The 24,877-nt window shown below is 42.8% G+C and overlaps 1 protein-coding gene across 1 annotated transcript in view; it reads right to left on the reverse strand.

Annotated features, from left to right (window-relative positions):
• MAP1B (microtubule associated protein 1B) overlaps window positions 1-23,020 on the reverse strand; it is a 440,549-nt gene extending 417,529 nt beyond the window's left edge. The window contains exon 1 of the mRNA XM_085632354.1: window positions 22,614-23,020. Within this exon, the coding sequence (XP_085488480.1) occupies window positions 22,614-22,794 (181 nt within the window). The 5' untranslated portion in view covers window positions 22,795-23,020. The remainder of the gene's footprint in view (window positions 1-22,613) is intronic.
• Window positions 23,021-24,877: the final 1,857 nt, after the last annotated feature.

Raw genomic sequence — 24,877 nt, forward strand, 5'->3', positions numbered from 1 at the left:
GAGGAGCATTTTATTTTTCTGGTTACTCCCTTGAACTCAATTACACATACTGGTGTCATGGTGTTATCTCTGGCATTTCCTGTAACAAAACATAACGCGAAATGCCAGAAAATGTGTGAGATTACAGCAGTGTAAATGAAACATCGCCCGAGCCTAGTCTTGGAGACAGAAGGATTTTGATCCATACTTAAATCTAGTAAATAGGCATTATTTGGTCAGATGTTGTGATGAGGAAGTCCGTTTTCTGTTTGGAGAGCAGCGGCGTGCCAATTCTTGAAGGTTATATGGATCTTACGTCCCAGTGAGCTTAGTGTTTTGAACTTGATCTTAAATAGAAGGGGAAGACAATGGAGAACTTTCAGGGCTGGCTTAGGGTGGTCACATTACTCTGGTACTAGATTCGCATAATAATGCAAATGAGACATAAAAGGGAGGCAGGTCAGCTCTTGTCAGTGATCTGTCTGGACTAGCAGGAGTATTGTCCAGAGACGACATATCCTGAAGGTGGTTTCCATAACCTCCGCATTGATTTGTGAGAAGAAGTTGAATTCTGGACCAAACATTCACCTCGATTTCTCACCTTTTGATAACAGCTGGAGTGGGGAGTGGTAGGTTTCAAGATCAACTGAAAGGCTGTCACTCTGAAATCCCCACTCCTACATTTAGGACTTCTGTCTAGGATTCATTCAGACACAGGTGGTTTTCCTGTAGACATGAAGTAGGCACTCCACTAGGCTAGTTAACTTCTCCATACTCAGGTGTATGTGTATATGTGTGCCATTCGTACGCGCCTGCAATTGTACCTGCTGTAGGTCTACGACTTAAGCCAAGGGAAGATTGTATTGACTGAAGATGGAGAACTCCTGTGGGATTCCGCACTGAACTTTGTGAGATGATGAAACTAAAGATCCTATATGTTTTTAATGTCTTCCATTGTGCAGAAATGTACAAGTCCATGCAAGGGCCTCTCTAACTCCACGCGCAATCCTTGAGCTGGTTTAGTAGGACGGTGTAGTCAACCATGTTGTATGCAGTTGAGAGGTCAAGGAGGATCAAAGCTGGTTGCGGGCTTTCATCGAGGGAGACAAAAAGGTCTTCTCTCGTGCTCCCCAGTGCTGCTTCTTGAAATCATTCACAATGAGGTTCATCTGCAGTTGTCTAGTGACTTCTCATTCCAAGGTTTTTCTTGGATAAGGAAGGGTCTGACATTGGTTGGCAGTTGAACATCTACTGACATAACAAGGGATCTGGACCGTAATCTCAGTGATCATACAACACACATTGGCTTCTTGAGGGATGCGAGAAAAACTGACATTTAAGGATAACAATGAGAACGTGAGGTTTTAAGAGAAAGGAGTGAAATTTAATGGGGGCTATGATGGAAGAAAAACTGGAATTTATAGCTTGGACAGGGAGAGGTTGGAGATTCTCTTTATAATAATATAATGCTACTAAAACTAAATACTCCTGAGCATCTCAAATTCATTCTTCATGAGTCTGATTAATAAAATGTTCAGAGCTACACAAAGCATAGTAGGATACGCATGGGAATGTATACTAATTAACATGTATACCTAAGTGAAAATCATCTTGGTGGTAATTCCATGTTAAGTGTGCAGAGTGAAAATGTAAACTGCATGATTATTTTCAATATTTGTTTCTACAATCTCGCACATAAGCAGTTTTCTAATTTGTTGGGTAGGAAACAACTTTCAAAATGTTTAAGAATACACACAAACTTACAAATTTGAGGGAGTTCATGGCATTATGCCTGCCGGCCCCTCTGGAACTCTCACTTTTATGCACCGATGGCCTACATTTCCAAGCACGAAAATCTAGCATACAGGTAACTTTTGTGTCTGTAAGTGGAACTTGTCTTCCTAAAATGTCACTAATACACTGAGGGTCCGATTCATAAAGGTAAACTTATACCTGAAGTTTTACTTTAGGTATTCAGTTTAACTTTATACCTAAAGTCTAAAGGCCGGATTCACAAAGATCTTCTGCACTCATGGGGGAGGCCAAGCAGTCGTGATGGGGGCACTGCACTCATGGCGAGACCTCCGCATTGCAGTTTCTCGTTGTGCAGCCTTGCCTTAAGTGCAGGCCCCCAACAACTGCAGGGCCTCCGCCATGAGTATGGAGGGCCTTTGTGAATTGGGCTCTAAGTTTAGAGCTGAAGTCTAAGTTTAGACCTGAAGTCTAATTTTAAACCTGAAATCTAACAATAGATTTAAAGTCTAACTTTAGACCAGAAATCTACACTTAGACATTAAGTCTCACTTTAGACCTGCAGTCTAAACTTGGACTTCAGGTCTAAAGTTAAATTTCAGGTTTAAACTTGGACTTCAGGTCTAAAGTAAAACTTCAGGCTCATACTTGGACTTCAGGTCTAAAGTTAGACTTCAGGCTTAAACTTGGACTTCAGGTCTAAAGTTAGACTTCAGGACTAAAGTTAGACTTAATGTCTAAGTTTAATTTGTGAATCGGGCCCTAAGTTTCAAAAACACTTACAGCAGCTTTATGTGTGCAAAAACATTTGTTGAATTAGCCCAGAAACCAGTTAAGAAACATATTTTGATGCGCTTTCTCAGATATATATAAATGCAGATCATATACAAATATCCCCACGTAGGATATGGATTAATGCATAACTTTGTAATATCGACAATGGATACAGAAGGTAAAATCAAATAGCGAGATGAATACATGAAAAGATTCATCAATTGGTGGTACAATCCATGTTTTAAATCACAATTCCTTCTCAAGGAGGGGGAACAAGAGAGAACATTACATTGCCAAGAAGAGCTCCAGCATTGACGTGCGTTTCGGTGATTGACCCCAATGTGGGTCTCACCTTCTTCAGGGCGCACTGATAAAACAAGGATGGACGTGCCTGGAACAGATAACCCCAAGATTGGCAGCAAAGGATCCAGTAGATCACTCAGTGGGTTCTGGGCCTGAGCTAATTGAAATAGAACAGCCGGGTTCAATAATAGCATAGTCTATCAAAGTTAAATCTCCAATTCCCTGCTGTCCATTAGCGGATGCAAACTTCCTAAAAAGGTTCTTTATCTTAGTACGTTCCTCCTTAAAAAGCCTTTGAGGTGACATATGAAGATGGTGACATATGAAGATCATATCTGCCCATTGCTTCTGTGGTTTTCTTAATATAACCCAACCACCAGATTGTATATCCAAAATCGCAGGCAAGACAGTCGGTGATAACATCACAATTAAATGAGGCGTGCTGGCTTTCCCACAATGAGATTAAAAAAATAAGTGGGGCAAGTTTTATACGATCTTCCACTTAAGTGAGGCTGAAATCCTCATGGAAAAAGTAGTAGGGGGTACACCGCGCTAAACCCAGCTTACGCCTGCAGAAATTATTTTCATCCTTCTGTAGTTTGGTACAGTCGTGATAAGCCCATATAGCTGACGCACATGGAAGAAATGTAAGTTTATAATTTTCAAGTTGAGACGGGACAGGCTTGCATTCAACATTTAATGCCAGTCCCAATAGGGCCCAAACTGAATGGTTGAAACTAAGACCTTAGTTAGAAATACAAAGCAACTAATTACTATGTGAGTCAAATGTCACCCCAGTATTTGAGAATCCGCTAACCTTTGTGATTTTTTACCCTTAATAGGTCTGATCTGATTTTGCATCTTTATGGCCCACAAACCATCTAGTGTGTTTTGGCAATGTTAGTTTTAAGATCCAGATCATCCAATACACTGTCCAGCCCAAGACTAGCAAATCCTCCTGCCTATGGCATACCATTTCAGCCTACTCTTTAAGGCATCTTTAGCACTAAACCCTCTACAGTGCTATCAAGTTCTAGATAAAGCGGCAGCTTCTTATTACCAATAGATTGACTCATTTCTTAATTATATTGCCCTAGTCAAAAAGCTACAAAACCATAGAAACTCTCCGTCTGAGCCTTGGTTCTCGGAAAACCTCAGACTCCAGAAGCAGACCTGCCTCAGACTTCAATGAAAATGGAGGCTCAATTATGCCCCCACAGAAAGAGAATCATACAAACGCTCCTTGGTTACCTAGAAAGATCTTATCAACAAAGAAAAAACTTTCTTCTTCACTAGCAAAAGTGAAGCACTGAAAAACTCCTCCGAAGAATTATTCAAAACAATAAAGTAAAACTCTCTAAACCTCAAGAAAACAAAAACACTAATGTTAGTCAGATCTTTTGTGATCGCCTAACCTCATTCTTTCAGGAGACGGTGAAAGCAGGATACAATCTTTTTACCCCTCTATCATCCTGTTACAAATATAGGGGACATGGATGGCACCTTGAGACTCACATGCCAGGACTCGCCCGATGGCTCTTTTGAGCCTACTCCCGATTCGAGTGCAAAAGCTTTAAATAAAAGAGGTTAGGATCCAAGCCCGTCTTTTTCACCTCTTTCTCAAGAACAAGTCCAGAAGCTGCTCATCTCCACAAAATCGGGTTCCACCCTTGATGCCTGCTCTCTCAAAAAAGCACACTTAGTGCCTGAAACTATTTCTGAACATCTGACCACTATTTTCAATCAAATCATCTGTACGGGCTACTAAATGGAAATGTGCCTGTGTTCTCCCTGTCCTGAAATAACCTTGCCTGGACAATGCAGAAGCTAACAACTATTGGCTGATCTCAAGACTTCCACTTCCAGCAAAAATCATGGAAAAAGCCATGAACGCAGAACTCACTTCTTACATCGAGAATCATGGACTCAATTCTACCCAGTTCGGCTTTAGGAGCCACCACGGAACTTGCTCTTATCACAGCCTCACAGCAAATTAGACAGACTTCAGACACAGGAGGCAGCGCAGCACTAATTTTATTAGACCTGTCGGTGGCCTTCGACACGGTCAACCACACATTTCTACTAGACCGTCTAGCTGCCATTGGTGTTAGGGACCTAGCACTCACACTGCTCAAGTCTTTTCTCTTAAACCGAGAATAATTTGAAGCTCTTGAAGATTTTAATTCATCTTGTTTTTCACTCACCTGCGGCGTTCCATAGGGCTCTTCTTAGAGCCCTACTCTTTTTTAACATTCATGTTACTTCCCTCACCAATCTTATTAAATCCTTTGGCTTCTCAGTCGTATTGTACACTGACGACACTAAAATTATCGTAACCATAGCCAGTGATCCTGAGGAAACAGCTATATGGTTCCACAATTGTTTAATTCAAGTTGAGAAATGGATGACCTCAAACTGTTTAAAGCTCAACTCCAGTAAGACGGAGGTCTTACTTTTTGGAAAAAACACTTATTTTTGGTCTCAGACCTGATGGCCACTGGAACTAGGCCCCTTACCTATAACTGTTTCCAAAGTCAAAAATCTAGGCATTACCTATGATAACAATCTTTCTTTTGAGGGCCAAATTAATACTTTGACATCGGCCACTTTCTATGTTCTTAAACTCTTAAGGAAAATCTTCCCTTTTTTACCCCTGGGCCTCCAAAAAAACGTTATCACAACCCTTATAATGTCAAAAATTGATTACTACAAAGCGCTTTTTCACAACATTCAGGAAAAATCGCTGAAATTACAGATTCTACAAAATGCAGCGGCTGCTGGTCATTCCCAGGTACGAGTCAATCTCCTATGGCCTGGATCTCCTTCACTGGCTTCCAGTGAAAAAAATGGGCCGACTTTAAAGCCTTATGCATTGCCTTTAAGGCACTCAAGGTCATCGGACCCAAATACTTTCAACTAAGCTTCCGATCGTACATTCCATCTAGAACATTGCGCTCAGCATCAGCTTTCAATTTAGTAGTCCCTAAATCTAAAAAAGCCTGCTGGGGAGGCAGAAGCTTTGTGGCGGGCACCGCCAGACTCTGGAACACTCTCCCCTTAGAACTGAAGAGCAAGAAAGATCTCCTGATATTCAGAACGGCACTTAAAACCTGGCTTTTCAACCAGAAAGGCATCTCTGCCCCGTCTTAGATCTGCAGTATTTGTACCACTGAGACCTTGACACCCTCTGGTAAGTGCACGCTATACAAATCCTATTTTCATTATATTTCAAAGTTATCTATGAGCCCTCGAAGGCCATTCGGCGTGTGGAAAAGCAGAACAGCATCATCAGCATAGAGCAATGCCAGACCGGGAACAATTTTCACCTTGGGCAAATCCTTCACCTTTGATATCAGAAATGAGTTCAGTCCTTTTATATACAGCAGAAACAAAACATGGGTCAGAACACATCCATGGGACACACCTCGAATTAACCTAAAAGGTTCAGTACATTTATGGTCCTAAATATAACGTTACCTTTTTAATTTGGCGACTATTCAGTTTGCCTATATCAATTATAATCATTCAACTTCAGAAGGATGCAAGCCTGGGCCAACCCCACCAGCACTGAACCACTGCCTCGGATACAGACCCATCTGTGTGGTAACAGAGAGCTCTTACAATTTGCACTGAGCCGGTGTTAAATCATCCTAAACTTTGTTCATCAAGTAACTGCTGGGTAAACCACGGGCATTTAACGAGCCTGTGTCAGTAGTTGGTGGAGGATTGTACCTCTTTAATTATGCATTGATTTATCAGATTACCTTCCTCAGACCGCAGTGACTTGGCCGATCGCAGAGACCACGTTCTCCTTCTCTCACCTACAATTGACTTTTACCGTATCTGCATGACCCTTGATGTGTGATGTTTATCAGCCTTGAAAAAGCCCCAGGCTAACTGGCCACAGGGCGAAACACGTGTCGGCTCTTGTTGTTCATGTCGCACCATTACTTTGTTTATTTCAAGACAATAAAGAAATTTCATTTATTGTCCAACGCAACATATCTTTTTGGTATTATTTCCGATAAATCAATGCATTATTAAAGAGGTACGAACCACCAACTACTGACACTACCCCTCTTTTAATGGCATTTGGGTGTAGCCATTTGTGAGGCACGTACCAACCACCAAATTGGGACTCTACAACAAGTGCGTGAGTCCCAGTCTTACACACCCTGGTTATCCTGTACGCATGTAACGAGCCTGCCCCACGTTAATTAGCACTTCATCCTGAATAACTACTTTTACTATGATGGCTGTCGAACCTATTTTAGTCATTTTAGCCTGTAAGTGACCAATAGGTGAGCCATCGCTGACAGTGTGACTTTTTTAAATAATGAGTTAAGTGTATCGTAGTGTAAAAAGTTTGGGAATCGTTACTAACCACTCACATGCCATTGGTTTAAATAATGCTTTAAATGGGCAGGTTCTGTTCGGTATTGAGTACCTGCACTTCTTTAATTTGAAACGGAGAGCACCTGCATTTCTCAGCACTGCTGCAATACATTTAATGTAAGAGTACCAGCACTTCTCAAGAACAAACAGGTACTGTAGAGGATGAGTACCTGCACTTCTGTATTTCCATTTAAAGCAATGGTTTAAATCCAGTTAAAGGTGTTGAATATTTTATAACTGGCTTCTGAAACCTTTTTAAAGTGAGCAGATGTGGATGAATGAGTGTATATAATGCCACCCTGAAGGAAATGTATGACTGGCTATTCCGCTCTTAAAAGCACAAGAAACAAGCATTGGCAAACACAGTAGGCCTGACATTTGTTTGGGAAGTGTTTGTAACAGCTGAGTGACTTTGTGTGTGTATTTGTCACCCCAGCTGTCCTAGAAAGAAAGTCCTGTAATTAAATAAAACCTTGGGCTATCCTGTAATTAAATAAAACCTTGGGCTACAACAATATAGAGGCCGGAAATCGGTCTAATAAGCTGAACAGACTGTACTAGACTATGTTATCAGAGCTAAGCTATACCCTCAGAAGACTTTCATGAGAAAATGTCAGAAGCTACAATTAGCATTGTATGTGGTGACCTTAAGACATACACTGCAAAATAATTCATAGTTGATACTTTTGGTGAATAAACCATAGCCTGCTCCCTCTTTGTACTTTCATTGTACTCTTGTAAGAATTGATACCAAAGGATCTTCTAGACATGCCCCTCTCAGCCTTGCTGTACTGAAGATCTTTAAAAGTTGAAATCTCAGTTGCTGCTAAGAAATGCCAGAGCTCTCAACTGGATATGGAGAAGGACTCGGTAAAACAGCGGCACCGGTCAGATAGGCAGAGGGTGGGATTCAGACCAAAGAGTTATTCAGAATACTCTGGGAGGTCTCTTCTGCTAGAGTCATCAGTAAATCTTCCAGAATCATGCGTGCTGCAATCCCGGCTCACCTGAGAGCCAGATTGTTCAAAATACTTAGTTGAGGATGGTACCTGGACTTCTGTGGTAGCATCGATATGTGGAGTTCCTCCGGACTCTCCATAACCCTGTGCTCTTCATTGCATACGTGCAATCTTTGCACGATGTAGTCGAAGCGTAGGTGTAGGGTTCCCTTTGTATGCTGATGCAACCCGGCTGCTGTTCCCCTTGAAAGGAGACTTTGATGCAGATACCCAGGCATTACCATCACCGATGGAGGACATCCAGGGATGGGTGCGAGATAGCAATCTAGCCCTCAACACCAGCTAAACAGAGCTCATACTGGTGGGTCCTCCACAGTTGCGAGTGAAACTGGAAGAGGGTCCTAGCAGTTGGACCTAGAGTGACTCTTTCATTTTGCACTCCCAGGAAGGGAAAGCTTTAGGGGTTGAGTTGATATCTCCTTGAGCAGGGAGAGCAAGGCTAATCAAGTGACTATCTCCTATGGGCATCATGTTCTCTTACTTTCCAGGATCCGTTCTTGGTTATCAGAAGGAAACCGAGCCACAGAAGCAAGAGCAACCATGGGCTCTTGGCTTTATGACTTGTGGGTGCCCCCACAAAACATCTCAGGGTGCCTAATGGGAATTCAGAATCATGCGGCCAGGGCGGTAGCTTGGCTTGGCCATCGAAGCAATGCTTGTCTTATGCTGAGAAGCCTACACTGATCACCAGTGGCGTCTCCCATAAACTCCCAAACTTTAACTAGACTTCTTAAGGTGGGCAATGCAGATTTTATTTTAATTTCCGATCCCCTTTTCATCTGCGCCTTTTTGGGTTTGCGATGTATAATAAATGATTTTGATTTGAGTTGATTTAATTTATTTAATGCACTTTAAGCAACGTCATGTGACCTCCGCAGTCCCATCTATCCAACTGAGTTGTTATTAAGTGAATATGAAGAGTTTCTGCTTTGACAAAATGTTCAAGGTTTAATTTGTAGCTGTCCTAAAAAGTAATGTATTCATCTAACAATGTATCTTAAAATGAATTTGCCTAATTCTGATAAACCATGCTACTGTTTCTTTTCCTTCTCAAAATCTTTATTAGCCGAGAGTCAGCGAGGTCAGTAATGGTGTGATAAAGCATGAGACAGCTGACAACATAAGCATGTGCCACGAGCTACACGTGTGATCTGCATAACCTATATATCCTGGCAAGGTTGACTCAGCCTTTCATCCTTCTTAGATGGATGTAATAAGTACCAATTATGACTCGGCGAAAATAATTGTCCAGTCACTCCTATGGAATGAATTATACTGCACGTCCTAAGGCACACACGTCTGTGCACAAATTACAAATATATAAACCATCAATAAAAACTGGATTGATCAGACCACTCTTCACTGACCAAACACAAGGCCTCCGGGTCAGCATGACTCTACTCTGTGAGACCTATGCAGAGGTCATACAACCGACAGGAGTGTGCTACACAAGAGCTGGCAGCAGAACACAACAAATGTCCCATACAAAACTATGTGCATAAAGATGCTGCATAAATTACAAGCTGCTATAAACAGCTGCATAGTTCTGACATGGCCAATAATTGTGTAAATGAATTATTAAAATAGGAGATACAGGGCCGGTTGTTGGGTAAGGCAGTACTAACTAGCTGCCAGGGCTGCCCCAGTTATGGAGGGTGTCAGACTGCCAAGCATAAAACATGTCACAGGGTAGGACAGCTGGCAAAATCCTCCTTCACCTACTCCAGCGACAATCCTTGCGCGGGTCCCTCGGAGACGCCACCGCTGTAATGTGTGGTGACCCCACCTAGGAAGAGGGAATGATATGGATTGGACACTTCTGGGCCTGAGCTCAGGCCTGTGTCTTTTCAGTAGTTTTGCTGCGGTCCCTAAAAGTATTCTGCCAATTCATGACAAAACACAAAGAGGGTCTGCTGAACTCACTGCCTGGTGGTGCTGTGAGGGGACAGCCCTCAAATGGGGATAGCAGCCTTCTTGGCGCTGTATGCATAAACTATAGCACCAAAGGGAACACTGCAAGTCTGGGTGTGGAGAGAAGCTGCTTATGGTCAGGTGCATGGCTTCCATTAGTGAAGCAGGCCCAGGGATATGAGGAACCCACGTACCCCACCTACCTCTGCCTTTCACTACCCAACGGTGGGCTGTGGCCGCCATTCCTACACCCGCATTCGGCCCACGACAACAGCGTCAAGGCCCGACTTTGGCGCACAAGATTCAAGGGTAAGACTTGGGGGAGGGGTTTAATTAGGGGAAGGTCGGTATGAGGGTCAAAAAATGAAGCAAACAAACACAAAAGAAACATATATGCCGAATAACAAATGAGTGTGAACGCTAATGAACACCTTTCAAGGAGCTGCTGGTTGTTTTTTGACAAATGTGAATTAATTCACAGCAACGAAAACAACCGACTCACAGAAATGAAAAATCCAGTAAACATTTACGAGTCTGAGGTCAGTACGTGGCCCAATGGCGTCCCCAGACGCCACCAGGGACAAGGCTAGTGTCGACGAGAATGAGTCCGACAACACACATGCTCATTGCCGAGGTATGGGAAAAGGGGCCAATGTTACCAAACTAGCTCCACCACAGAGGCCCTTTCTGACAGTGATGTCCAATGTTGGTCCACGAAGGCTGGGTTCATATCAGATTTTAGTTTATACATATATGACAATCATGCATAAAGTTAATCTAAGTGGTAATCATTTACATATTCTGGGGTTATCCTGAAATTCTGGCTAAATTCAAGCCACTCAGGACATCCCTGCTTCATAAGATCCACAATGACATTATATGACAAGGTCACAAAACCACAAAGATTTCCAAACATTCCACATTTCAAGCTTTGCGAGCATGCAGCAATACATTCTTTCATTATCTGGGTCTCAGAGCAGTATTCTCAATGATTTTGTACATAATTCTCGAAAGCAATGATCGAGTTTTCTCACATTCTGAATTAAAGTATAAACAGCACAAAACTACCCTGTAACACCCCAAGAGATGACATACACTACGCAAACGAATAACAATTGAAAAGAGGTCAAACTAATGCACAGGAACAGCACAGATTACAAAGCAGTGCGTAGATTAGGCCATCACTCTCTGATGGCAAAAATATACTTATGCCTATAATTTTATGCCTCAATCCAGTAAAGGTAACAGGTGTTTCAAGCCACTCCAAATGATATCATCCACAATCCCAGAAGGAGCAGCCAATGAGAATCGCTATGCGCAACCACACCCTCGTGTGACGTGTCATCAAATAGAGGGGAAATGTATGGGACTAAACGGCAAATCAGTCTCTCAACCATGGCTGGAAACAGGTGCATTGTGAGCAATGAGATTAGAGCCACTAAATTCGAATTCCCATACATTAAAGATACATTTTAAACGGGAGATTTTGGGTCACAGAAAACATATTTTGAAATGTAAAATGCCGACTTCCCCCCAGTGCATCAACAGAAGCACCAGACTGATGAACTCCAGCCCACACGCACATATGACACATTTTACTATTTTACCATTCAGAGTCATTTGCCTCTCGTCGCAGTGATGCCAACAGCTCTGTGTCCTAAAAATCTAAAGCAACCCAATAAACCAGCGTGGATAGAACCCACCCGCAAGGCAGGCCAATGGATGGAAGCCAAGAGGCTTTCCCTGGAGGAATGACTAGGGATGCAATAATCCACCAACTGACAGCTGTGATATTGGGAGGCCTGGTTCCAATCGTTGCTTTTCCTTTTGACCGCATTGTGAGATCCTGTGCAATCATTTTAGCCCCCTTTGCCTTAGTTCAATTGTGCAACAACGTTATCAGTGTCTGGAAATTGTAAAAACACAAAACATTATGCGTCTTATTGAAAGCAGGCCATTTGCATCTATAGGACAATCTTGTGCTATTTTACATGTGTTACAATGCAGAAACATAGTCAATCAGGCAAGAAAGAAAGCGCATTCCAGAAAATGGCGGCGAGTTGGGTCAAGATGTCAAGTAATTGGTCTCGTGTTATTACCACTCCCAAGGTACAACAGTCAACAGGGATTTCAGTTGAACTTGTCTAGTTTCGAATGAAGAAAAAAACGCAAACAATGGATTAAGGTCCTAACAAAGCCCCCAATAGCAGAGGGAGACCTCGATTTTTCAATCTATGCTTGTGTGTGTTTCTATTTAATAATTAACTCCTTTTTCTGTTGTAATTTCGATAGTCTTGGGACTGGGTGACATAGCTGTGGCCCTCTGGTACATTTTTAATGATTAAGTGATTCAGCCACCATTTTCTGTCTCCTGACTTGAGCATTATGAGTCAACAAAGTGTATGCACTATAAATCAGGAAACTGTTTCCCAAAATATTGGTCCACTACAGGTACGTGCTCGTTGCCTCTGCATTTCTAATAAATGTAAGTGCGAAATAGAATGAGGTATATGAGTATACGTTTATGTCATGTCCACATACATTATGATCTCAGACAGAGATATTTGTCGCTTAAGTATGCATGCCAACATTCTATGACAAAAAAGAAGAAGGTTTTTCAGGCTTAAAAAGCAATAATTAGCATAACAATGACAGCACTGGAAATAACATCACGTGACCTTCGGCCTATGATGACATCACAGGAAATCAATCACATGACAGCGAACCAGTACATGACATCATTTCTTTTGACCCAGATGACATCATAAGAAACGAATGAGACGGCTTAAATGATTGACTTTTGAGCATCGTGGTCAGCCATAAAATCACTAACATATGTATTTGTTTATTTTATTTACATTTTTCTACCAGGGATGTCAGCGTGCTGTACACAGTAACAGAATCAAGGAGCCAAAGTCTCACGATATAATTGAAACATTGGTAGGACCATAACAGACTACTCCAGAATAGATTAGCAGCAAACCATCTTAAAATTGGGGTAGAGAGGAGAGATGTGTAGAGAAGAGGGGGTGGTTGCATCAGCAAAGGTAGAAAGGTACGGAGAAAGTGCGCAAAGACACAGCACCACCACGGTAGTGTGCAGCCAGTAACTCCAGCAGCTGATGCAAAGCACGCATTTCAAAACACTATGCAGATTTTAGATGGCTGCTGGTAATTCTCTCCTTCGTAGGGAGATAATTTTAATTCCTTAACAAGTTCAATCTGTAACCTCTCCAAAAGCTGAAGGATTGACAACAGGGCCTTAACTCTCCAACTTACGCCAATCAACGGAAAAACAGCAGCTTGATAAGTGAAAAGGCATTCATTTTAGAGCAAATTTCTTAAGCTGAATACTTTATGGCTATTCCTGAAGCAATTTTAAAACGTGTTGTTGACATTTATTGCTGACACAGCATACAGGTCTATAGGCTGAGCAACAGGAATGGAGTGTCATACAACAAATCAAAAATATGTTAGATTTGAGGAAACATAATAGGATGATAACATTTTTCCTTTCCGTGTCTCTGTGAAACTTATTTGCATTTGTTGAATACTATGATATTTAATGTCGTGTTACAACGGTTTTGTAAATCCCGAGGCTCTCTTAGTGGTGGGAAGATGAGAAATACTGAGAAGCTGTTGAAGGGATCTATGAATCAAAGCAATAAGTCTTCAGTTGTTTTCGAAACACAGGTGAGAAGAAGTAGACTGAACATCATTGGACGAGAGTCTAAACTAAGACTTCTAGGCACAAAAGAGCTGCCATCTTTAGTGGTCTTACAGAATGTTGAGAGCTTAACAAGAAAGTACAGTATGAACGGAGATCTCTGACTGGCAGGTAGGGAGAGATGCACCAAGACAGGATGGTAGGGGGCTGCTATATAAGCATCGATGAACTGGGCACATGGCTTTGAAGATCACCCTGAAGCGGATCAGAAGCCAATGAGTTGATTTAGTAAGGGTGGAGCTCTCGAGAGCCAAGGTGCACAAGAAAGAATCGGGCAGTCTTGTTTTGTAAACATTGGAGTGGATGCATTAGGTTTTTTGTTTATTCCAAGGTAGGCCGAGTTGCAGTAATCATATCCAACAACCATAAGGGCAGCTACTGCTAAACGTCAACCCTCTAGAGTAGGCATTGCAAATTGTTTTCAAAGATAATGCATCTAGTGGGTGCAAGAACAGCCGCTATAAAAACTTGAGCTTCGAGCTTACGACTGGTTTCAAGTTTGACTCCAAGATTCTGGACTACAGCAATAGAACGGAGAGGGGATACTTAGGTAGAAGGCCACAGGCTGGCCGTCTGTCACCAGTATCTGCATCTTTTCAATGAGGAGTCTCAGCCAGTTCTCTCCCATCCATTCAGAACCTTGTGAAATAAATAAGTTTGAATTGTTTGACATAGCAAATGTTACGTGATGTATTATGGGGAGGGAAAGTATTAGTCTGATAATTACTTAAATGCATAAAGCATCCAAATACAAGCCTATTGATACGCGACAATGAGCAAATTATAGATTACATATCTATTAATACTACTTGATGCATGTTTAATACGCAATCTTGTTGGATATCGCAAGTTCTTAAAGAATATGTAGCTGTGAATTCCGGTATAATGCAAGTGAACGCTGCTATAGCTTTGATGGTGTTCCCCTAACCCTCCAGTCACAAGCCCCCTTTTTAAAACTGTTATAATAGCAAACAAATACTCGCTGCTAAAATGAAGATTCTCAGGTGTAAGATCCAAAATGTGTCCAGTTATGGAGGTCAACCATGGCCGGACTGGAAATCCAAATCAGACCCGGCAGAAATACGGAATTCGGCCTCAAACTGGAGGCTGCTGCGACTAGAGGGTGGCACGGCGGCTTTGGTGGTTGGGTCACGAGAGCTCACCCACCTATAAAAACAGCCCCCTGGACTGGAGCCCAAGCGGGATGCCAGAGAGGCATATTTCACGCCTGGCCCTGGAGTCAACCATGCTTTATCAGGCCCTTCACATTTGATCCATGTAAAATGTATACGAGTGCTTTGTAAATACTCTGCTCCTAGAAGGCAGATAGCTTTTTCTATAACTGGAAGCGAAAACAATGATAACCCCCCTTTGTCTTTTAAATATAATAAGACGCCAAACAGCCCGCGTCACTGCCTGAGCTCCATGCTCAGACGCTTCCCGGCAGAGCAGTGACGCAGCCTTGGAGACCGCGGGGCTCACCTGGGACTGTAAAGGCAGCGTCAACACGCGCATCAATAGAATCCAGCGAGAGGACGTCAAGAGTGCAGCGTGCCTGGCCAAAGGGAGTGGCGATGGTGCCATAGAAACATACTTAAGAAAAACAAAATCAGTGATATACCAACTATCCCTCTTCATCGATGTGCCAAGAGAACTAAATATTACAATGTATTTATTTCCTTAATCATCCCTCTAAAAAAAATCCACTAAGCTGAAATTCATTTGCAAAAGGTTACATTTCCCTCTATGGGACAGACTGAGTTGGCTTAGGGAAGGTTGACAAGCAGGCATGCTACAGTGTGTCCAAAGGTGAAACAAGGGGGTGATGGGTCATGATGCAAGCAAAGACAATGGGCCCTTCTGACCTCGGAATACAAGCATAATTGGGACGCAGAGGGCCCCTCACACTGTGCTTAATTTACAACAACATAAGTGCCAGGGCTCTCGCCAGGAGGCCACTGCAGCTTGCACCACACAGTGCCCCTGCCGTGCTGTCAATGTAAATAACAACACAACTACTAAGCACCACACACACCAGTGACAGTTCAGACTATTCCAGGCCCCTAAAGAATAGCTTGGGCGGCAGGTAATAGTCATTTTGAATGTATATTGAATTATATATTGAAGTGTTACTGTGGAAATCTCTAAATTAGCCAGTGCGCCACCTCGTAGCAGACTGGCACAATCGCCAATGTTGGCCATTAAGTGCCAGTGCCGAGCACCAGACACCACCGTCTCAAATTAAGTACTGCCCTCACAGCGCTACCACTGCACCTTCTGAACTACTGCCAGCTATGGTCCTGAATGCATTATAAATGCATTCATATGGTGCTTCACAGCTCTAATGAGCTGCCGCAGCACATTTGCAGATGGGCAGCATGTTACTCTGTGGGAGGGCATTGAATAAAAAATGTGGCCCTGTCATGTAAACTATAGTTGGTTAGTGTTTTGATGTTGGGCGTGAGGAACAGAGTTGTGCTCTTATTATGTTTTTGCTGCATCTACGAAGCAAAAAGTAAAGACTGCACGTGAAAGCGTAAGATTCTAGTTTATCGATAGAAAGAAAGGTTGTGAGTTCCGTGTGTTTGTTTTTTATGTCCTTATAGCAGAGATTACTCACACCATGTTTCAGTAACTGTGGTGGTGTGCCTATGCATGGGTGTAGCACAAACGTGTTTGCAGTGGTCTGCATCATACAGTTTAAACAACAATGAATTATGGGAATAGAGCATTGTCCAGCAGTGGAACAGTGGAGGCTGCTACCTGTGGGAGGAGCAATCTTGCATCAACCGCAGTATATGCACTGTAGTCCAACAGAAGCAGCCTAGAAGCAACCCACAGGAATGCCAGTTATACAACATAGCCCTGGTATATGGTCTGATGAGTTCAGCATGGAGCAAGACATAAGAATGGGGTTATGCAACCAGCCATAGTATCCTCTGATGGGCCCTCAGAGGAGCCATACAGAAGCAATCGTTATCTGACCAGCTATAGTATGTGTTCTGATGGGCCTACAGCAGAGCAACACCGGCACCACCATTCTATATGCCTTCATATGTGACAGCGAACATCCCATAGGAATGGACTTCATACCACCAGTCATTGTATATGTTTTAAGGAGTCCACCCAGGAGTAACAGGCTATAACCTGTAGCAATTGGCATTGTGCAACAAACCTACGCTCACATCATCCACTGTGGAGTGACAGAGGAGTACGTTTATAAAAGGAGTCCACCCAGGTGTGACACATATTAATGGCCCGTATGGATACAGTCATAGTATATTCCACCGTCGAACAGCACAAAAAGCCACCTTATTATAGGCATTATGTAACCAGAGGATTAAAGGCAGGCCTTAGAGATTAGTATGCATTCCCTAGTATTGATGTATCAGTTTTTTTCAATTATAAACACCAAAACAGGCGCCGGGTTATAACGGCGCATAAAGCCCAGGCTCCACCATTACTTTATGGTAGGAGCCCCAACACCCAGTCAGGATCTTTCCCATTGTCCATCCAGGTCAGAGTTGGCTGAGGGAAGAAGCACTGTGAGCAGAGGAGGGGGTGAGGCAGGTGAGGCAGGTGACTGTTTTCTATAGTCCTAGCATTAAAGTGAGGAGAGTCATAAACACAAGTAAGGCTGCACTTGCAAGCCATCTCTCACTGTGCAGAGCATTAAGTATTATCGACTTACAGGCAGAATATTTGTATTCTTCATTGAGAAACTGCCCCTTTTCAATGTACCAACTGGACTTGCCTCTCCTTAGTTTTAAAATCTTGTCTTTTTGAGTACTTTAGTTGGTAAACTGCTCCTAATTATGTGGGTAATGTATGTGTAATTTACAATAGTTAAAATAAATTCTAGATGTTCTTTTCACATTTCTATTTGTGACATTATTTGTTTTTGTATAGCAGTCACACAGTCAAGAGGCTGCTTCAAGGCGCTCATGAAAACATAAAATTATCAAACACCTCTGTTATCTGAGGGGCATATTTATAATAAAGTAAGGCTGCTCTGTGTTACAGGGAAAGTGCAAGAATGCGGCCAATCCGGCACATTCCTGTCCTTTCCCCGGCACTGGCACATAGTGGACTGCCTAGTGCCAGCACAGACACCTTTGCACAATGGTGCAAGGGTGCCTTTGTTGCATGCAAGATTGTTTTTGTGCAGGAAGGGGCCCCTTCCTGCAAAAACACCCCTCTGAGACATATTTCTATAGCTATATGGGCTGCAGAATGCAGCAGATATAGAAAGAGGAAGTAACGAGGAGATACAATTATATTTATCCTCGGTCCGCCTTCCCTGGTAAGGCACATCTTTTTGGCACATTCCAAAATCTATCAGTAATGGTAAAACTGGGACTGTGTTACAATCCATGGGAGTTGTGTGGGAACACCCATGCAATGCCCATTGAATGCCTTGCTGGGGCACCGTAAGGCAACGCAGTGATTTGCGCAGCGTTACGTTAGTCCTGATTTATCAAGGCACTCAGGGCCACACAAAGTGGCTTAGTGGCTTGATAAATTGCATTTTGGGTTTGCGTCGTGCATGTACCACGTCACATGGTGCAAACGTGATGCAAACCACTTCATAAATATTCCCCTGAGTATGTAAAACTGCAGTCATGTCCTATGGCACCCTTTCCATAATGTATCATAAATAAGTGGCATTGACATAATATGTCATCCTTGATAATAGCCTGGTGAATTCCAAATATAAACGGTATTAGCAGTACCAGGCTTCCTAAAACAAACTTTTCATTCCTTTGTGTTTTCCTGCATGCCAGGCATTATTGAATGATTATAAATACATGCACTATTTGTACAATGTAACTTATTATTGCCTCGAATATCTACTGCGTTGCAATGGCAGGCAGATTAACATAAATGTGAAAAACATACATTGTAAATTATATATTTTCTTCCCTATTTGCATTACAGTTTGTAGCTTAGTCGCAACTGCAAATTACGGTATACTATGGTTGCAATAGACCTTCTAATCTTGAAGTGATATTATTGCCTATGTTAATTAGATCACCTCCTATTTTTCTGGGACTTATTTCCTGCTTTATTCGGGCCAAACGGGTGCAGCTTGTGTGCTATACAAAATGAATAAACAAGTGATTGATCAATGGCCTTAGAGTCTCAGACATTTGCTCACTCACTGGTCTTTTCCATGAACCTTTGGGCAAACGAGTGTGGGCATTCTGTGGGTCACACGTGACATTTCGTCTCAATGCACCTGCACATTTGACTGTGGTATTAACCCACTAAAATTCTAGTGAGTCTAACTCCCATGTTACCCCAAATGTGGTGTCAAAGGATTACCTTTGCTGAGAGTAGCCGTAGTACCCAGAGAATGGACACAGACGTGCAACATACGTGTCAAGTTACCAAGTCCATGCATAAAAAGCTACTCCGTGCCAAGATTTTTTTCTTTGCATTCTAATACTTGTAGTCTTATTTGTTTCATTGCAAAATCAGGACTACAGGTCCCAGAGTGCAAATATATATACTGGACTTGAGCAGCCAGTCATGTATTGACCTTTGAAACTTGGCAGCTATGATTCCAAGTAAGCAAACAACACCCAAAATCTTGGACTTATTTCCCTTCAAAATGAATATATTTTCAAATGAAATCTCCTTGCATTGCTCCACAACCTTTAGTTCATTGCGAGGATGGCACAAGTTTTTATTTACCAATGCAAAGTTTCTGTGCATGTATTCCTTTAGGAACAAACCAGAAACGCGTAAATTAAAATGAAAGCGTTGCAAAGGTCAAAATACCTAACAGCCATTGAAGTTAGTGACCACCTTCAGTAAGATTATTTTACAACTTTGAACAGGCTGTCGAGGATTAGCAGAGACAGTCCCGTTTTTCGAAGGACTGCCCTGGCATCCAACACTTTTTAATCAAATAAATAAATGTTGCAGTTTTCGAGAGATGGTGAGCGCACACATTAATTACAGTGCTGTGTATGTTGCTGTGTATGTTCAGGTTACCAAGACCCTCTCATCACAACCAGGACAGACACAGGGACAGAAGTTGCTGATATATACCTCATTTATGCAGCAGAGAAGGTTCTAACCAGTGGAAAATCAGTGTCACAGACGACCATCGGCCAAGGCTAAGCCTGCACCTTAGCCTTATTACAGCAAGGGGGATGGATTTTTTTTTTCCTTGGCAGTTTCATTTAACAGAGGTGTGCGCAGTTCTATACCTGAACTGTGAAAAGGGAACTTTTGAAATGCTTTCTATCTGGGTATCTCTCCATTCCCAGCACCACACCTCTAGTAGAAACACATGCTAAAGATTTTCCAGTCCCTTTTTTCATTAGCTTTCTGATACTTGCAATATCTTTTTATTATTATAATGAGGGCCCGTGGAATTATGTGGCATGTGAGGATCAAATTATGTGGCAGGATTGAATAAATTATGCTACAACAAAAGGAAAATATGTCGTCATGTGGCACATTTTGTGATAGTATTAGTTTATTATTTTGTAATTTTTACACATGTTCACACTGTCTGGACAAAGGTTTCACTTCATTAGTACTAGTTTAACACCCACATACAGCAATAAATGACAGAACCTTTTCGAAGGGCTCTCTACTGCGCGGCGATGCATGTTGCTGTGGTCTTTAGTAACTTTTGAACTGTTTGAGCTACAAACAACATTTTTTTGTTAAAATATGTAGATTATGCAGCAGATGATGGGTTATGCAGCAAATGCAGCAAATCCCTGATTATGTGGAATATGCTACAGCTGCAACATTGCATAATTGCAGTGGCCCTGATTATAATACAGGATTACATTTCTTAGAATGCAAAGGAAACAAGAGGGAAGAGTTGGTCATGTGTGATGTGAGGCAACAAGAGACTTCCTTTTTTGCTAGGATAGTCGAAGTGTTTTGAAATGGAACAATTTGCACAACCCCTGGAATGCCAGTCTGCTTTTTTGTTCATATTTGTGGTGCTTTTACAGGTTTGTGGGATGTACAGTCTAATCCTATGTTGTTGGGTGCTGTACTGTGTGTGCACGTAGCCTCCGGGAGGTGTGACAACATTTAGTCCTACTTCTACGTCAATGTCCGTCCCGGTTTTTGATTCTGACAATATGGGCACGCTAGCTCTTAAGGTGAGGGTTCGCCTCTGACTACAGCTTAGTTTGAATAACCAGCAAATGCACACTATACTGATCATTCGAAGGGGAAAATCCATTAAAAAAACGTATAGCAACATAATATTAGTTGTACGCCTGCAGCATCATCTTTTTAATTGATGACACGTTTGTTGTTCATTCATACTCACAAAATCCAATTGAACAGTATTTATTTATTTATTTTGATGAGTCAATTGGTTGACCTGCAATATTAACCAGCCCCAACATGGCCGCTACATTCTCCAATTTCTAGTCACAGGCTCGTGACAATTACCCAGTCCTTCATCTCTTTCTCATCGGCTGCGTGAACGCTCTTTGTCTACTCTGAGCTGCCGTAGGGACCGCAGTGCGGACTGCGCCACGCCCACATGCCGGTATCTGGGCAGATGCTGCCTGAGGAGGATGGGTGGTCGCCAGTCACAGCTGGTGAGCCCTGGACCCCTGGGGAACGCCCTGTGTCATAGTGCCAACAAATGCAGTGTCATAATACCTTTGATGGGTCTAACTGAACCAACTGAGAAACAACAGCATTGAGACACTGTCAACACTGCCAAGTGCGATATTACAAGAATATGGATGACCCCGGTATTTGGGCTAAACATTGCAATCGGAGCCATTGTAGAGTAATTTGTATAACGTCAACAATGAAGATAATATTAGCAACAGAAAAAAGCCAACTGTGGCGGTAACAGAATGAAGGGTAACATTAGCAATGGGGGCAAAAAAAGCAAAGCAGTCACAGAGGACCCCGCCCCCCCCCCCAACCCCCTTCCACAAGTGCATAGTGCGCGGTCGTGCCCTTGCATGAACAGGATGCGCAGGTAGGCATACCACCACTTGCAATAAAACACCGGGTATACAATGTAAAACAGTATGTAAGACCGTAATGTTGCATCGTTACCAACACACTACAGGACAGAGAACCCCACCCAGAATCATCCTTTGTTTCAGCTCATTTCATTATAAAACGATTTCCTCACTTGAGAAAAACAAAAGCAAGATATAAATGTAACCTTCGTCAGATTAATAAAATGGTTCTTTATCCTTTGCGCACATAATATAGACTAAACGCGTAAGATAAATCTTGTTAAGACACATCTCAAACCTTAGAATAAATACATTGCCCTTCATGTTCTGATTTTACTTCCCCTCCACAGTTGTGCATTTTAAGTACGATACATTCTATATGCATGCCTGCTTATTTTCCACTGTGTGCACGTAGCTTGCTATATTTATTTTTATCAGAAGCTGGAGCACTAGAGGGGGCTGGGCTCTTCTGCTGCCAACCATCATCAGATCTGCAGTTGACCAATTTTCCTTCCACTGAAAAGGGAGTGGTTGCAGCAGCTGTTCCCTTGCCAGTCTTCGTTGTAGCGATTTGTTTTACCCACAAAGTAAAATAATGATACCACAACAGGCGACGGAAGCATGTTCTTCATTCTATGTTCTGCAGGATGGAAGGAGTGGTTATACTGACAACTGCAAGCAAGGCACAGAAGAGCAGGGCTGCTGGTGTGCGCGTCCCGTGAGGTGCCTCGCCCATTCCAGAAGCATGGTAAAGAAGCCCTCTGCCCTGGCTCTGCTCTCGCTTACCTCTCTCAATGCTTGCAATGGCACATCTCAAGTGGTCGTCAGTCACTATCTCCCCCACCACCACCAGAAGGTAGAATCTGCTGTCGAGAAAACGATGGGACAAGCTGGGCGAAATGGCAGGGTTCAGGGGGCTACATGAGGGCTCCGTCTCCGGTCCCGGTTCCACCGCCACAGCCGACATCCTGCCCACCCGCCTGCTCCTCTCCTCCTTCGTCTGCGATGTTCCCGAATGTGCGGCTTCCCAAAATCACACCAGGCAAGCAAGCGCGAGCGGCGGCGGCGGCGCGGGGAGTGAGATCGGAGGGGAGAGACTGGCAGGCTTTTATAGTGGGGGAGCCGGGGCTGGGACCTTGGGAGGAGAAACTCAAGCCGGATCCGTCTCTCCTCCAGCATCCACTGCTGATGTCATCTGCAGCAAATCATCGCCTCCGGAAGCAGGAGCGGCTGCAAGATGCTGCTGAGGGGAGACTGCTGGGCCAGATGGGAACTGGTACCCAAGCCGGATCCCGTTGAGCAGTAGCACACGAGGATCTCCATCAAAAGCAACGCCATATCCATCCTCATATCCAAGCAGGTGCATTACCTTTACCTGTGGACGAGTATATGCCTAGCTATGTTTCCTTTTAACGTCTTGAATTGAGAGTGCCCCACCTCAATACCAACTGTTTTAAAATGTCTTTATTATTTATTGTACAAGGCTGCCTTTGGAGAAACACGAATATGCCAACTATAGTCTTATCGAGAAAATGTATTGAATTTCCGACATGCAATTATCAAACAGTGAGGATTTGGAGGCTTTTCAAGTTACAACAGTTATCTGAAAATACGTTCATCATCTTGATTCAGCACATGCACGTTTTGGAACTAGGCGGCTGTGCTCGACCTTCTTTACCCTCAATTTCACCTTTGTTTTTCACATAAGGTTATTGTTTGAAATAAACACGAAAAACCATCAACCATTATTGACAGTTTTAATGAACATCTTGTGAAATCAAACAACAAAGAAGCATCAGCAAGTAACAATGTTACCGTAAGGCACCTTTCTCCCTGGAGTAGTTTAGTCGGTGGCCTAAGGAAATAGGAGACCTCCCACTCTTCAGAAAGCTGTGAAACATTGGGTTTTCAGAAATGCATTTGTCAAATCTTCCATGATTTGTTCAGATCGAGTCTAGTTGTTGTATTCAGGATTGATTGGTGGTTGTTTAAAGTTTCGACGAGAAATGGTCGTAGAAAAGTCCAAAAGTAATACATTAATTAACTTTATAAACAATCAAAGACATGCTACAGTGCTGAATTAAACCTTGTCCCAAAACTAATTCAAGGCTGCTTTTCCAAGAGACACAGTTTTGGAGATATTTGCAAGACCTTGTAACATAGCATAAATCTTAAGAGATAATTAACCTTTTCTCACCCTAGGGTAGCTTCGCACAGAGCAGTCAGGCTTAACTAAAGAGGCAACGTGTAAAGTATTTGTGCAACACTTCAAATAGTTAAAGAGTGAAAACATCACTCAAAGAGATTCCAGATAAGAAAAATTGAGCTTCATTTAATGATCAAAACAGGTCCAAAATGACAAAAATCTAATTTGTAGAACCAGAGTTATGAATTTTTAAAGGATAAACTGTTAAATAATGCTTAAAATCATAAAGCTTCAACCAGCAATATCTAATTGGTCTAGTCCAGGTCAAATTAAACAGTTTAGGCTGGCCACGATGGAGTGTGGCTCAGATACAGTCCTAAATAAGCCCAACTGAAGTTTTACCATCTCAAGAATTGTGCCGAGAGTCCCATTCCCCGGGAAGAAATTTGCCGGGAGCACGGAAAGCATTGCTGCCTGTAGTCCGTGGGCTGTGAAGAACCACTGGGCGTCATAGACGGACGGGCTGGAGCATCGCGGTCGCAACTGGCGATACTTGCTGTGTGAAGAGATGAACTTGCAGCCACTCGGGCTGGATCTCTGTGCAAGCAACGAGGTTTCAGAGCGAACGGGCCTGTAGTGTCCTGCGGGACACGTTCTAGTGTCTGGCAGGAAGTTGTACTCCCAGCCACTCCCTTGAGGGTTGAACACACTTGCACCCCCACACGCATCCATCACGGGTGTCACGAGGGACGTGGCCCCGCCAATAAAAGGGCCCGGGTGCATATGCTCGTGGCCAGTTACTTCACTCTACCACCTGGTGTCTGTGTCGATTATTATCCTCATATTGGCCTGAGGTCCGACACCAGAATGGCGATGAGGCAGGTCTGACCCCCGCACACTCGCT

Source organism: Triturus cristatus, chromosome 2_1, assembly GCF_964204655.1.
Source record: "Triturus cristatus chromosome 2_1, aTriCri1.1, whole genome shotgun sequence".
NCBI classification, from domain to species: domain Eukaryota; kingdom Metazoa; phylum Chordata; class Amphibia; order Caudata; family Salamandridae; genus Triturus; species Triturus cristatus.